This window comes from Lichenostomus cassidix, chromosome 6, assembly GCF_008360975.1.
Source record: "Lichenostomus cassidix isolate B80296 chromosome 6, HeHo_3.0, whole genome shotgun sequence".
Lineage (NCBI taxonomy): Eukaryota > Metazoa > Chordata > Aves > Passeriformes > Meliphagidae > Lichenostomus > Lichenostomus cassidix.
This window is the reverse complement of record NC_139487.1, coordinates 33789470-33804232: the sequence shown is the minus strand read 5'-3', so window position 1 is coordinate 33804232 and position 14763 is coordinate 33789470. Positions and strand designations below refer to the sequence as shown.

The 14763-nt window shown below is 45.2% G+C and overlaps 1 protein-coding gene across 6 annotated transcripts in view; it reads left to right on the top strand.

Moving 5' to 3' along the window:
• The window catches only part of PCDH15 (protocadherin related 15), a 497507-nt gene that overhangs the window by 298503 nt on the left and 184241 nt on the right, over positions 1-14763 (top strand). For all 6 annotated transcript variants that reach the window (XM_085064475.1, XM_085064474.1, XM_085064476.1 and 3 more), the window contains one exon: positions 11926-12044. In XM_085064475.1, coding sequence (XP_084920601.1) covers positions 11954-12044 — 91 coding nt within the window. In that variant the 5' untranslated portion in view covers positions 11926-11953. The remainder of the gene's footprint in view (positions 1-11925; positions 12045-14763) is intronic.

Here is a 14763-nt window from a genome sequence, read left to right as displayed (position 1 = left end):
GAAGAGTTGCTGCCCTCCCAGCCCAGTAGGTGTCCAGTCCAAATGGCCTCTAAGGAGGTTTAGCCAAAGCTGGCTTCTCTTGACCTTTTCTCACTTTTCTTCAAGCCTTGCTCTCGTTCTTGTGGCTAGCACAGACTTTTCTCATGGGAACTTTTTCTCTTTTCTTCCTGTGTTTTATAAACAAAGATGAAGTTTGGGTGTTATTAAAAACAGTTTCTCGGATGTGGACAGTTCAGGCCTGGCCAATCAGGCCTAGGGGGAGGCTTCGAACTGACCAATCTGGGTGACCTCTGAAAAATCTATATAAGTTGGAATTGAATAATAAAAGCTCTCTTTTTTATGCCACACTGAGAATCCGAGTCTTCTTTCTCTGCTTGCGACTCAACAGCGACACATTCTTACTTTGATTCCTTCCTTTCCCCCTCGACCTTTCAAAGCAGGGTGGCACGAAACCAAAATCCTGGCACATAATCCTGTAGGACCTAAAAAATCTGTTCCTACCAAGTTTCAAACCATCTGATTCCCTCAAGATGCAATTCATGACAAAGCACTGAAAATTTCAACTTCAGGCTGGGGTTGAGGCTGTTGAGCAGCACTGATGTCATGACTGATGTTCTTCATTGTGCCACCTCAGACAGTGTCCTGGGGACAAGTGGCACTGCTTCTGGCTGGATCCTAGTTTGGATCATTTCCCAAAGGCCTCTCTACAGATTTTGCCTTGATTTCGATGGCTTCCCTCCAAGGCTGAGCATCTTATTGTTATCAGCATATTTGGTCTTGAAAGAGATTTCTTCCCCCCAGTTTTCGCCCATGGGAGGCAATGCTTCACATCAGTGGTGTGAGTGATGAGAAGGTGTGAGGAGGCAGCTCCAGGAAAAGGCCCTTGTCACTGCAGTAACATATCCCAGAGTTATTGAGGCTGGAAAAGCCCTCCCAGCCCATGGAGTCCCAGCTGTGCCCGATGCCCACCTTGTCCCCAGCCCAGAGCACTCAGTGCCACCTCCAGGCCTTCCTTGGACACCTGCAGGCATGGGGACTGCAAAGCTCCCTGGGCAGCCCCTGCCAAGGCCTGAGCACCCTTTCCATGCAGAAATTCCTGCTGCTGTCCAAGCTGAGCCTCCCCTGGCCCAGCCTGAGGCTGTTTCCCCTTGTCCTGTCCCTGTTCCCTGGGAGCACAGCCTGACCCCCCGGCTGTCCCCTCCTGGCAAGAGTTGTGCAGAGCCACAAGGTCCCCCCTGGGGTGTGCTGTCACATTTTGAGTCAGGATTTTGTTGGAACAGCTGGATTGAAGCCCCAGTTTCCCCAAACCTGCCTGCCTTATGCTCAGGTGCAAAACCTTCCCTGTTCTCTGTTGTGTGCTGAGGATCAAAGTGACGGAAAAAGAGTAAAATTCAGAGTACATTAAGGAAATTTCTTTCTCCAGGCAGTTTCTTCAGCTTGGAACAAGTGTAGAAAAGTGTGAGGAAACTCACACTTCATTTATGGGCTTTTACAGGTTTTACTCAATTTCTATCACACAGCTGGGGGGGAAAATCAAACATGAATTAGCAACTGAATTAAGCCATTAATCTCTTCAGTTCAGCAGATACTCCTCTGATTCTCTGCATGTTTTTGAGACAGGAATGTGTCCCTGAACCTTACCTGAGGTGAGGTGCACAGCACTACCTGGGGGTTCCCCCGTGGCTCCTGCAGGCAGCTTGCCAAAGCCCTGAGGCACAGAATGTCCTTGTTTGAATCTGCATAATTATATCTGTTGTTGTTTGGAGAGGTAACAACTGGGACTGGAGTGTTTTCTCTGTCCTGATGACGTCCTGAACAAGCCCCAGTGTTTGGTGTGCATGAGAAAGATTTCTTTGTGTGTATTCTTGCTTTTATTCCTGTCTGTATTCCTCTAGGACAGAAATATTACAGTGTCATAAGAAAAATTTGTTGCTACAGCAGCTTTGCTGATAGAGATTTCATTTGATGTCTGTAACATCTCTTTCTTGCAGTAACTAATCCTTGGGAATCTTCCTTTTCCATGTTAAATTGCCAGAGGGCAGGGACAGCTGGGATATTGGGACGGAATTGTTCCTGGGGAGGGTGGGCAGGGGCTGGGATGGAATTCCCAGAGAAGCTGTGGCTGTCCCTGGATCCCTGACAGTGTCCAAGGCCAGGTTGGACATTAGGGCTTGGAACAGCCTGGGACAGTGGGAGGTGGAACTCGATGGCCATTAAGGTCCATTCCAACCCTAACCAGTCGGATTTCTGAGGTGGGGCTTGGTCTTTTGGGGTTTTTTGTTGTGTTTGACAGAGCAGTGCAAGGTCCCCCAGTGTCCTTCCTGAGCCTTTGTCCTTCCCTGGTGTCTCTTTGTGAAAGGATGGCAGCAAACCCTTTGTTCAATGCTCCAGGGGTTTCCTATTGTCCCTGACAATGTCACTAGAATTTAGGATCTCTTCCTCTGCCTCCTAATGCTCCCCAGCATTTTGTTTACTTCAGCTCAGTCCCCACAGCCACTCCCGTGCTGCCTTCTCGGAGGGGAAAATAGCTGCAAAGCTGACAAATTCCCAGTCCCTCTCTGCATCCATGAATATCTTAGTTGTCCCAGCGTGCCTTTTTATCCAAATGAAGATTTCTTTCCCGAGCTGCCCAGGTAGTAAATGCATTTATCTCCTCGCAGAGCTGCTGACAGCTCTGTTTGTAGCCAGGGCTGAGCTCTGGAGCTGGCAGACTTTCACCTGGCACTGAATTCCATGCTCTGACACCTTCCCTCCCCACCCAGCAGCCAGAGGGTGTGTGGGCCAGCTCATCTGCCCTCTAAGCTTTTAGGTTTCTATTGTTTTTACAGCTGAATAGCATGAAAATGGGGTTTCCCACAGTTCAGCCTTTCATCTTGGACAGCCAACCTCACACCCCACGGGTGCTTTCCTCTGTCTCCCACCTCTCTTTACACATTTTGGGACAACAGCCACAAAAACTGAGGGAGGAAATTCAAAGTACCCCTAATCCCAAGGCCTGCTGCCAATCCCATGGAATACATGCCTGGTTGAAAGGGATCTCTTCTGATGCTGAATGAAAACGGATTTTATCTTCTCATTTTATCTTGAGAATGGATGTTTCTTGGAATTTTGTTGTTATGATCTTGCTGCCAGGGCCTTGGTGGTGAAATTCCCTCTGGAAGTGTTGTGGACAGAGCAGCTTCCAAGATGGACTTGCCATGGGAGAGGAAATCCATAGCCCAGCTGTCCATCAGGAACTTTGCCTTCTATGTTTTCCTTGCCCCTGAATGCCTCAGTTCCCTCTGCTCCATGTCCTTGTCTGACTGGCAGGGATTTTTATCCCGAGGTCTCTGCTGCTCCACCTTGGGCCAGGTTCTATCACTGCAGGTCAGACAGGTCTCTTCCCTCATTTATGAAGCTTGGTTTATTTTCACTGAATCCCAGGATGCTTTGGGTGGGAAAGACCTTAAAGCCTATCCAGTCCCAGGGCAGGGACACCTTCCACTATCCCAGGTGGCTCCAACCTGGCCTTGGATGCTTCCAGGGATCCAGGGGCAGCCACAGCTTCTCTAAGAATTCCATTCCAGGGCCTCCCCACTCTCCCAGGGAACAATTCCTTCCCAATATCCCATGTAACCCTGCTCTCCTTCAGTTGAAAGCCATTCTACCTCCTCCTGTTCCTCCATCCCTTATCCAAAGTCCCTTTCCATACTCAGAGGTTCAGCTCTGATGCCTGAACTTGTGATTCCTGGCAGGAATGTGGTGCCTCTCTTGTGCCATGGGTTGGTCACTGAGTGTCACCCTGTGCTGGCTGCTTCCAGCCTATTCAGCTTCAGCAGCTCAACCTAAAGTCTCCTAAAAACCAAGAGTTTAATGGAATTCATGGAAATGTCAGCTCAGCACCAATGAAAATATCAAGTAGGATGATGAAAAGTGAGCAGAGGAGGGGGACAATGCTCTCAGGACGTGTAGGGGCTGTCATTTCCTGAACCTCCAAGTGCATTTCCTCGTTTGCTTTTGCCCATTCTCCCCCATCTGGCCTCAGCCAAGACAAAACCTATGACCTCGTGTGGCTGTGAGGGTGCTGTTCATTTCAAGGCTGTCAGAAAACAAGGCTGTTTCTTTCCTTTATGAGATGTTACAGGAAATTGGTGAAACAATCTTATTTACTCTGACAGCTTTTGAAATTTGAGCACAGCCCTGTTTGAAACCATTCCTCTGAGTGATGTGTTATTGCTGGGTTGTTAAAGCTCTGGGTTTGGTGGTATTCTTGGATTTCCTTCAAGGATCTTATTGTTACTTGGGTATCTCAGTAGTGGTTTAAACATTTGGAAACCCATTTTGGCTGATCTTCTTCTAGAAATGACCACCAGCACAGGCCCTATGAGTAAAGTATTAAAATAAACAACTGGATGTCTTGAGTCCAGCAACACTGCTTAATCCATTCCGAGGTATGTGCTGCATTTACACTCAGGAATTCTGCTGGAGTCAGTTGAAATGTAGGATTGAGGTTTTTGTTTATTACTTCCCTCCTGGCCATTCCATCCACCTCAGATTTGCTTGTGATGGTGTGGAATTGTCTCTGTTGCACAACGTAGGGCTGAGGTGCAGTGCTTTTCCCTGGATTTCTCTGCATTTCCCTGTTTCTTAACCCAATCCCAGGCTGAGGCCCAGTGTGGGCAGCAGGGCAGGGGGGAATCTGCCCCTGTGCTCAGCTGAGACCCCAGAGACCTGCAGAGCTGCCCCAGCACAGGAGGGACCTGGAGCTGCTGGAGAGAGTGCAGAGGAGGCACCAGGATGAGCAGAGGGATGGAGCAGCTCTGCTGGGAGGAAAGGCTGGGAGAGCTGGGATTGTTCAGCCTGGAGAGGAGAAGCTCTGGGGTGACCTCATTGTGGCCTTGCAGGGCCTGAAGGAAAGATGGAGAGAGACTTGGGACAAGGGATGGAGACACAGGACACAGGGAGTGGCTTCCCAGTGCCAGAGGGCAGGGATGGATGGGATATTGGGAAGGAATTGTTCCCTGGCAGGGTGGGCAGACCCTGGCACAGGGTGCCCAGAGAAGCTGTGGCTGCCCCTGGATCCCTGGCAGTGTCCAAGGCCAGGTTGGACACTGGGGCTTGGAGCAGCCTGGGACAGTGGAAGGTGTCCCTGCCATGGCAGGGGTGGCACTGGGTGGGATTTAAGGTCCCTTACATCCCAAACCACTCTGGGATTCACACCCAGGACTGAGTTGAACTAGAGGTGACTTTTTGGGCTGAGTTGGTTCAGCTCACCAGGGCCTGAGCAGGGAGGAGCAGCTGTCCCTGCCCATGGATGAAGTATGGATGAGATGATCTGCGAAGCCCCTGCCAACCCAAACCATTCTTGGTTTCCAAGGCAGCAATCCCTGGCACGTGTAGCCTCCCTCCAGCCTGGAAACAGCTCCCTGTGGCATCCAGGAACCACTTGAAAACCTTCTGCTTGCACTTCTCCCAAGTCATCTGTCATTTTCCTGTCTCCACAGTGAATTGTAACATCCCACCTTCCTCTCTCTCCTGTTCCTCGGAAGCCATTTCTTGCCGGATATGTGACCAAGGAGATACTGGAGCAGGAGCTGATGATGCAGCACTGAGGTGTGAGGGTATCTGGAGAAACAGAGGTCCAGGAGATGGATTTATGGGATTTCTGTGATTGCCAGAAGGCTGACAAGCAGCTAGAGGGATGAGGGGATTCAGAAGGTAGAATAGTGAGATGGAGATGGATAAATCATGGAATGGTTTGGGTTGGTTAAAGGACACCTTCCACTATCCCAGGCTTCTCCAAGCCCTGTCCAGCCTGGCCGTGGACACCTCCAGGGATCCAGGGGCAGCCACAGCTCCTCTGGGCACCCTGTGTGAAGGGAAGTGATTCCAGCTTTGTGAAGCTCTTTAAAATTGTCAAAATGGGAGTAAAGTCTCAACTGCCTCCTTTCCCTCCCGGCCCACAAGCTCAGATATCAACCCAAGCATAATCAAAACCCATAATCACGTCAATGATGTTCTTAGCGTCTATCAAGAAGTGACAAGAAGGGATTTTAAGGGTAAGATCCCCCCAAAATCCTTAGAAGGAAAAACATGGAGTGGAGGAGGGAGAGAGTGCTTGAGACTTGAGAGATGTGGTGGCAGATCTGGGCAAGCTTGGGGAGCAGAGGAGCACAGGAAATCCTTCTGTCCAGGCTGAGGAGGCTTCCCAGGAAATCCGCTGAGCTGTGGGAGAGGTTGAAATAAATAATCTGTGATTCAAGTACAGAATGATAATGACACACTGATAATGCACCGAGGACTTGAGGAAGATGAAACTTTTGATTCCCTGCTCTTTTCTAGAAGAGAAGCCTGAATTCCTGGGAAATGGTTTAATTTAGGATGGGCTCTGCTGAGGGTAAAAGCCACAAGGGAATTGTGTCTCTGGATTGCTGGGGGTTAATAGCTGGTGGGCACTGGTGGGAGAGGGAATATTTGGGATTTCTTGGGAGTGTAGAATGAGTAGAAACACTCATTTTCTAGAAAACTGACGAGTCCAGTGTACTTATTTTTACAAAATTCAAATAAAAATCGCCGAAGCAAAGCAAAGAGGCAGCATGTGAATTCTACTTGAGAAAATGTAATTTTCTTCACAAAAATGAATTAAGCTCATTAATCTGGGACATGTTTGAAGTCCTGTTTTACTTTGGGATGTTTCCATTTTTACACCAGCAGTCAGTTTTTCAGCCATGACATGTGGAGACAGTTCCTGGTGTCCTGCAAGGAGCACTCAGAGGGGCTCCTGACAAAATATTTCCTGGTGTCAGAGAGATTTTTACCCCTTGGATTCTCTCCTCTGTGGTATGTAATCCCAGGGAAGGATCCTTGGAGAGAAATTGGCTCTGGTGAGGGAGAAATGGAGAGGTTTTTGGGATGAAATCCAATACCTGTCTTGCAGTAAAAGCAATGAAACTGATCTTTGGGCTTTTATATCGAATTATATTTTCATTATTAACACTTTAATGTGTAACTTCAGCTCTGTGTGCAGATTCTGTGAAGACAAAGGTTATTGAAGAGCTAACCGAGCCACTCCTGACTAATGTGGGTTGTATTTCTTTTAATCTCTTGATGTTAATGGGAATTTTCAGCTGAGGTCTGCTGGCTCTATGCTCAGGGTTTAGGGTATCTTTGCTCTCTCCTCTTTCTGGAGGCACCATTTGCACAGCAGGAGTTTCAAATGAGCACTGTCCAGCCATACAACTTCTTTTGTGACTCAAAACTTTCTTGGAAAATGATATTTTTTTAGGTGGAGTCCATACAGAGGGGTTGGGGAAGAGAATAAATCAATCCATAATGAGTTAAAAGATGGGGCCTGTGGACAGGAATGAATGCTGAAGACTTGTAAGGCTGTTAATCCATCCAATAACTGTGTTACTTGTTAAAAATACAAGAAATAATCACATCACCACCAGTGACAGAAGCAGGAAACAAAAGTGCTTTGCTCTCCCTTCCTCAGTTATCCCATAAGGCTCTTTTCTCTCTTTTCTGTTTTTGTGAGTTGAGTTGATTTTTCTCCATGCAAACTTTCCATCTACTTACCTGTCTCCTCTTTTCAGAAGGAATGAGCAGCATTACATAGTTTTAATCCTTTAAAATCATACTTTCTGGATGTTCTGCTGGCAGAAGTGGAAAATCCTCATAGAAATAATGGTCCTAATTGTTTTCTTGTTCTTGTGTCTTTACTTCCTAAAAATGCTGCCTCCAAGAAAGGCTAAAAACTCCAGAGCTTGATAACACCAGGACAAGGGACAGGAATGCAGAATCAGTGTTCCTCTTTTTTCATGTGTTTATTTCTGTGGAACAGATCCAGCAGCTGGGAAAAGGGGAATGGAGGTGGGAGCAGGTTTGATCTTGAAATTAGATCCTAAAAATCTTCACGTTCCTGAAAGGTTTTATCCAAGCAGAGGAGAATGAGCAAGTATAAGTCAGCTGTGCCAATCCCAGAGCATGAGAGCTCTTTAACATGATTGAGGAAACCCAGGAGTCCACAGGCTGAAGTACTCACGTGTGAAGTGCTCGAGAAGTGTCAGTGAAATAAAACCTGGAGTAGTGTTTGGATTTTGGAACATCCCAAGCTGGAGAAAGGGCTGGATTTGCACTGTAAATTATTCCCCATAGCACCACACAGCCAGATATTTGCTTATGCTTGAAGAATTCTTGAGGAAGGCAGTTCAGCAGATGCTTGACTTGAGCACAGAGTTAGTCACACTTGCAGGTCAATCAGAGCCAGAACTAGTTTTAATTTGAAGGTGAAGTCTTCCTTGCCTGGCTTTTCTCCTGGTTGGAGGGGCCTGTGAGATAGGATCTGGGAATGGGCATGGAGGGACTGTGTGGGATGATCTTCAGCCTTCCAGGATGTCCCAAAGTGCCAGAGGTGATCCCTGAGCTGGAATTGGGTTTTTTTTTTGGGATGAAGCCCCAGGTGAGGCTGTTTTCCAGCACAGGAACTTCCCAGCAGATGTGCTCAGGAGGTGCACCCCAGTGAGAGGCACTCAGGAGCTGCTCATCAGAACTAATCCCCCCCAAGACACTTTTGGGATTCATGGATATCAATTCCAGGGGAATTTTATTTCAGATATTATGAATTCTGTAGGAATATGATGAACTCCATGGGAATTCATGGTGCCAGCTGAAGTGACTTCAGGGTTGAACAGCATGGTGAGGCAAAGCAGAGTTTGGGGGTTTTGGTGTGTGTCTGTTCTGGGGTTAAAGCATCTGTGAGAAGTTTTTCTCCTCCTGCTGGTAGTTCACCAGAATTGTTTGGGTAACAAAAATCAAGCATTTGGGACAAAGTTTTTTATGAACTGAAGCTTTAACCAAGCTAGGAATGTTGTCAGACTCTAAAGCAAGTTCCTCTCCTTTTTGCCTTCTCTAAGAGGCTTTTCCCTGCTGTTTTAGTGACATTTCTGATTTATTATGGCACAGGTCTCCAGAATAAACATTTGCACTTCTTATTTTGTGTCTGCAATTTTAAAGAGAGTTCAGCTGATCAGTAATAACTATGAACCTTATAAAAAAACAGTCCACTGTAATTTTTTTGCTGTGTTAATGCAATTCAGTTGCATCAACCTTTAAAAAATAAATACTTCAAAAGATTTATCACAATGGTTGGGTGCAAAGAGCATCCCCACTAAGCAAAATGTGTCACTCCTGATGCTTGAGGGAGCTCAGGCTGGTTATGTAAATAATAATTGCACACACAGAAATGAGTGTTTTTAAAATTCGTATTTATCCTCTCTTAAAATTTAATATCAGAATATTTCCCAGGAAAATGCTGAGTCTTGCAGACATTTGGTATGTTTTTACTTTCCAGATCTTCCTTCTCTCATCAGTTCATAGTTGTCCCTTGCCCTGGCTGGAGTTCAACCTTCTTTCTTACAGGTTGTCAACCTTTTGGCACTGTGGGAAATTGTGATTTGTTCTGAGCTATTTCTGAGTTAGCTGAGTCATTTGAACTTAACGTTCTCATTTTCTGTACTTCATACGCCTGGTTTTTCAGAGGTTTTATTTGTTTGGTTGGGTTTTGGGGGTTTGGGGTTTGTTTTTTTGTTTTTTTGGTTTTTTGATGGGTTTTTTTTTAGTACGAATGGAAGGAAAAACCAGGATTCTTCTTCTGTTGTATTCCAGTTGCATAGAGAGCTGCTTATTCTGGGAGCAGCAGTGTTGCTATCCTTGTGGTTTAACTTGACATTTCATCAAAATCCAAAATAAATCTGTCAAGATTCCGTCCTGAAAATCTCTCAGGAGCAGACTCCACTCAAGGGTGTCAGCTGAGCTCTGAATAACTTTCTAAAATAGAACATCGTGATTGGAGAGCTGGGGTTTTATTTTGTTTTTTCAAGGTTGTAAAATCAAATATCAGAGGCCTCTGCAGTGAGTTTGTGCAGCTCTTTTTAGGTCTGCTAACACCTCAAGTCTGGATTGGGATGGGATTTTTCTCAGGCTGACCTGGAGGCACCAGGAGCCTCCTGAACTTCTGTTTTCTGGGATTTGAGGTGAAAAGGTTGGAAGCAAATGCCACCTAATGGAACAACACTGCTCCAAGTGGTAAAGCAGCTGAGCCCAGTCCTTCAGGAACTTTTGTTAACTCGGGAGGAAAAAGTGGTGAAATGCTGAGAAGTTCCCATCCCCAAAATTCCCAGGGGGTCTGATGGGGATGTTTAATTGGAATCCTTGTGGGCCTTGTGGAGACACACTCAGCCTTGATTTCCAAGTAGGCAGCAGGAATATATCCCCAGAAAAGTCTTTTTTTGTTTGTTTTTTTGAAGGTGCTGTTGCAAATTCCAGACTGGCTAAATGGAAATTTGGATGACAGGAATCAAATCCAATCCATTTTGGGATGGAGAAGGGAGGGAAAAAGCCCTTTTGAGCAATTCTGGTCTCCTGGCACATGGGGATAACAATTCCTTTAGGAAGTGGAGCAGCAAGTGCAGTGAAGAATTTGAAATGCTTTTGCTGCTGCTTTTTTTTTCTGGAATGTTGGTATTAAAATCCAATAAAGTCACCTGCAATCCATGGCTTTTGCAAAGGGAAAAGGAGCTCTCTGAGGGAGCCTCAGAAATGACAGGATGCAATCATTAAATTTGGGAAAAACCTCTGAGGTCCTGGAGATCCCACCCATGTGAGCTGTCCTGGAAGCAAACTAAATATATTTATATATAATATACCTTATCAACCACCTAGGAACTTTAAATACTTAAGGAGATATGGGCCACTCAGTCTGGTTTATTGCATTTCCCTGCTTGCTTTCCTTATCCTGTGGAAAAAACTGACAGGTTTGCCTCCAAAACTCTTGGCATGCAACTGTTTTGCCAGGTGGTTTGATTTTTAATTAGTACAGCTTTTTCTTTACACAATAACTTGGTTTGTATTGCTGAAAGTCTCTGTCCAGTCTATTCTCCTGTCACTGTATTTATCGCAATCTTTTGGAATTTGAAGGAATGTTTTTCAGTCATTCAGTTCTGGGCTACAGAAATGTGCTAATTCTTTTTATTGGAGCCACAAACCAGAGCTTTTGGTAACTTTCTAATGTTCCACACTCCAGATATGCTCTGGAGTTCAGCCACACCTGCCTTGGCCAGTTGATTCTCCTGATTTTGGGGGAGTTTTCTTGCTTTGTTTGGGGTTCTTTTGTTTGGTTTGGGTTTTTTTTTTTGGTTGGTTGGTTGGTTGTTTTTTTGGGTTTTTTGGCTTTTTTTGCTCATTTTATGTTTGGTTTTTTGGGGGCGTGGCTTTTTATTTAGAGTTTTTTGTTGTTTTTTGGGGGGAGTTTGTTTTGAGTTTTTGGGTTTTGTGGGTTTTTTTTGGGAGGGTGGTTTTTTATGGTGTGGTTTATTCTTGTTTGTTTGTTTGTTTCTCATTTTTATTATTTTTTAAATTTTATTTTGTGGTTGTAGGGGATTTTTTGGCGTGGTGGTGTTTTTTCCCTTTTCCTGCACACAACCCAACAGCCTGTCTCCTTTAAAAGGCCTTCCTCAGGGAAAAATCCCATTTTTCCTGGGTGATGTCTCTGAGTCCTGGGTCCCTCCAGCCTTTTGCAGTGACACCCTCATTTTAATCAGTGCAATTTCTCTGCTACTCTTCTTCTCCAAAGTGCTTGAAAGCAGGAAGGACAACAGAAATCCTTTATTGCAGGAAAATCATGGAAATCAGAGCTGATTTAAGGCAGAACCTTGCGTTTTCCTGACGTGGAGGGCTGTGCATGCACAGTCATCGAGTTAATGAGAGCACACATCTTGATTAATGCTAATGGGGCTCTCCTTCGTTATTTTATTTATTTTTAAGGCTGAAACAATGCCATGCTCTCCTAGACTGCACATCCCCTCTGTGCTTACCTGGGAAATATTTTGCAGTGGCTCAGCTTTGTGCAGGTTGAGTAACAAAAATCTGAAATTTCTTTTTCCGCAGCTGTGCCTTGAGTGAAGTTTGACGGAAAATGGTCCAGCAGCTTGGTCTCTGGAAATGGCTCACTGTGGGGACAGCACTCGCTGCTGTCCTGCCAGGGGCTCAGGCCCAGAATGATGAAGGTAAGGGTGCAGCTGGGGGAGGGTTGGGATGCCTCTGGAATTTCATGGGAGTGCTTTTTTCAACCCCAGAATTATTACAATGTGGTAGGAAAAGAGGTTACAAGGAAGAAAGCTCTGGGTGTGTTTTGTGTTTCATGGCTTCAGCATCCTCTGGAAATTGGATTTTTCCAAAGCTGTTGATTTACCTGGCAAGATAAAAGTCTTCAGTTGTGATTATTCAGTGTTGGGCTCGAGCATCAAAAATTGGTTTTGTCTTATTTGTTGTACAAGCTTTAACTTTTGACAAATTTTACTTTGTTTGTAAATCAGTTCTGGCTGGAAAGGGAGTTTAAGAGAATCGTTAATAACCAAAAGCTTCGGAAAAAATCCACACTGGGATTTTTTCTTGAGGTTTTTTCTAGGGTTTTCTAGGGAAACAAGACCTCAGGAACCCTGAAACATGGCACCAGTAGCTCATGTTCCTCCTGGGAGCATCTTGGTTGAATTTCATTAAAAGACAGCAGAAATGTGTCCTGCCAGCGATCGCTGGTAATTAAAAATTACAGCCCTGGATAATTGATTAGGGTTTATTCTTTTGAACAATTTAACAACGTTGAAGGGCAAAATCTGTCAGAGTTGCTCCCAAATACTCTTGGGAATAATGAGAGGGATAAGTGAAAACTGAGTGTGGTTTCAGCATGTCTGCAGAGAAGTTGCTCATTATCCATGGCACTATGTGTGGGTAGAGCTCTAATTGTACAAATTTATGACTTTGGCAGCTGGATTTGGGTTTAGAAACCTCTGTTTTGTCAGTTAGGAAGTCAAGTAGTTTTGCTTTCATGGGAAGCCTTCACTCCTGCTTGAATCGTGCTTTGTTTTTTGCTATCGAGTTGAAAGTCTCTTTTTCTTGCTCTCCTAATTGCTCTCCAAATGTCCTTTTATTCCCTTCCACCCCCCAGCCCAACTCCACATTCTATTTGATGCCCACAACGTACAAGGCAGCATTAATTTAATTTTCTCCATTTTTACACCCTGTCATAATCACTGTCACTGCTGACACTGAAGTGGACAAGCTGCTCCTATTTCACATTTTTGCTCTGCACTGGGCTCCAATTAACTGGCTTTTTAATCATTAATTGCAGTGGAGGAGCGGGGCCATCAGGTTGACCTTGGTGGTGGTGGTTTGAGGAGGAAAATGCTGGCTTGGATGGAGGAGAGGCACTGGAATGGCCTGTGGACATGGGAGAGCAGTGGGAATAATTGTGGGAAGACAAGCAGGATTATGGGACTGTGGAGAACACTCAGGGGAGCTAAGAAAATCCAGCAACACTTCTCAGTGGGATTTTTATTCATGCTCATGCTGGCAGCATCACATCTCTCCAAGGAGGCATCTTTGAGCAGAGGAAAATGGGGATTTTTGGTTGAGGAGCCAATCCTAGTTAGGTGTGAATGACACTTAGTGTGCAAAGCACAGATGGCTCAGGCAGCACAGGGACAGTTGGATCTCCTGAGGGGAAAAAGGGATTCCTCAGGTTTCCATTTCTGTTCCTTTGTATTTGTGTGACAAATTCTCATCTCCAGGTCCTTACCCCAAGAGTGTCCAGAACCCTTTTTCTTCCAGGTGATTTGGAGGAAGGGCAGGACCACCACTCTTTAATGACAGTGTCATGCAACTGAATAAACACAGCAATTCCCTTCCTTCAAAGGGTTCTAAACATAATTTGGGAGTGGATTTGTTTTAGCCTGGCTTGTGCCAATGTATTAATCACAGAACCCACACTTGATTTAATCCTTGGTAATGTTCTCTTACATGACCTGAATAGGGGAACTTTCTTTTAATGGGTATCAATTTGCTGCCAGTAGCCAAAATCCTGTTGCTTTTCCAGAGGAATTTCCAGAGAAATGCTGTTTCTTGAGGAACATGCAGCACCCTGATACAAACTGAGCTGACTTCCTTCCCCACACTGTGGTCAGAAAGGGCAATGTGAGCTAAAAGCCCTTTGGATAAATTCCACTGTGGTGTAACAGAGGAAAAATGAGTTGGAAATGGATTTAAGCCAAGGTGGGGGACTGGTGACTCAGCAAATGGCACCCAGCTAATGAGGCAATGCTTCCAGGAATAATTCCTTGGAAATCTGTTTCTTGCAGCTAAATAGAAAACTCTGCTCAGGCCTGGGCCTGATGGAGTTCCCCTGGGCAGGAACAGAATTTGTAACCTGAAATAAAACATAGAAAAGATGTGTTCTTCTGGCAGTTGCCATTTCCAACCAGTGTAGTTCTTAGAACAGCAGAATAAGAAACACAAATTAATAAAAAATCAGCTCTGGCTGAAATTCTGGGCTGTTTCTTTGCACCCAGCATGCACATCTCCATTTTTCTGGTGGGAGCTGTGGATGTTGCCTCAGTTTCCTGCTCTTCTTGCTGCATTTTGCTCCATTAGCTCATTATTCTTTATTTCCCCTGGTTTTCCTTGACCTCCTGAGTCACCAGATCCTCCCCAGCCCCAGCAATTAAAGATGTCCCAAAGTAACTTCATCCAGGACTGCCTTGGAAAAGCTCAGGCTGCTTTTTTTCCTAGACTTCAGTAGGAAGTTTCCCCAGGCTCCCATCTGCTCCTGATAAAATTCAAGCACTTCCCATCTACTGTAGTCCTTTTGTCTTAAAAAACATCCCCTAATTATTAAAAATTCTTTTGTAATTCTTTTGTTACAAAGCCATCCCATCAGTCCTAATTTACTGT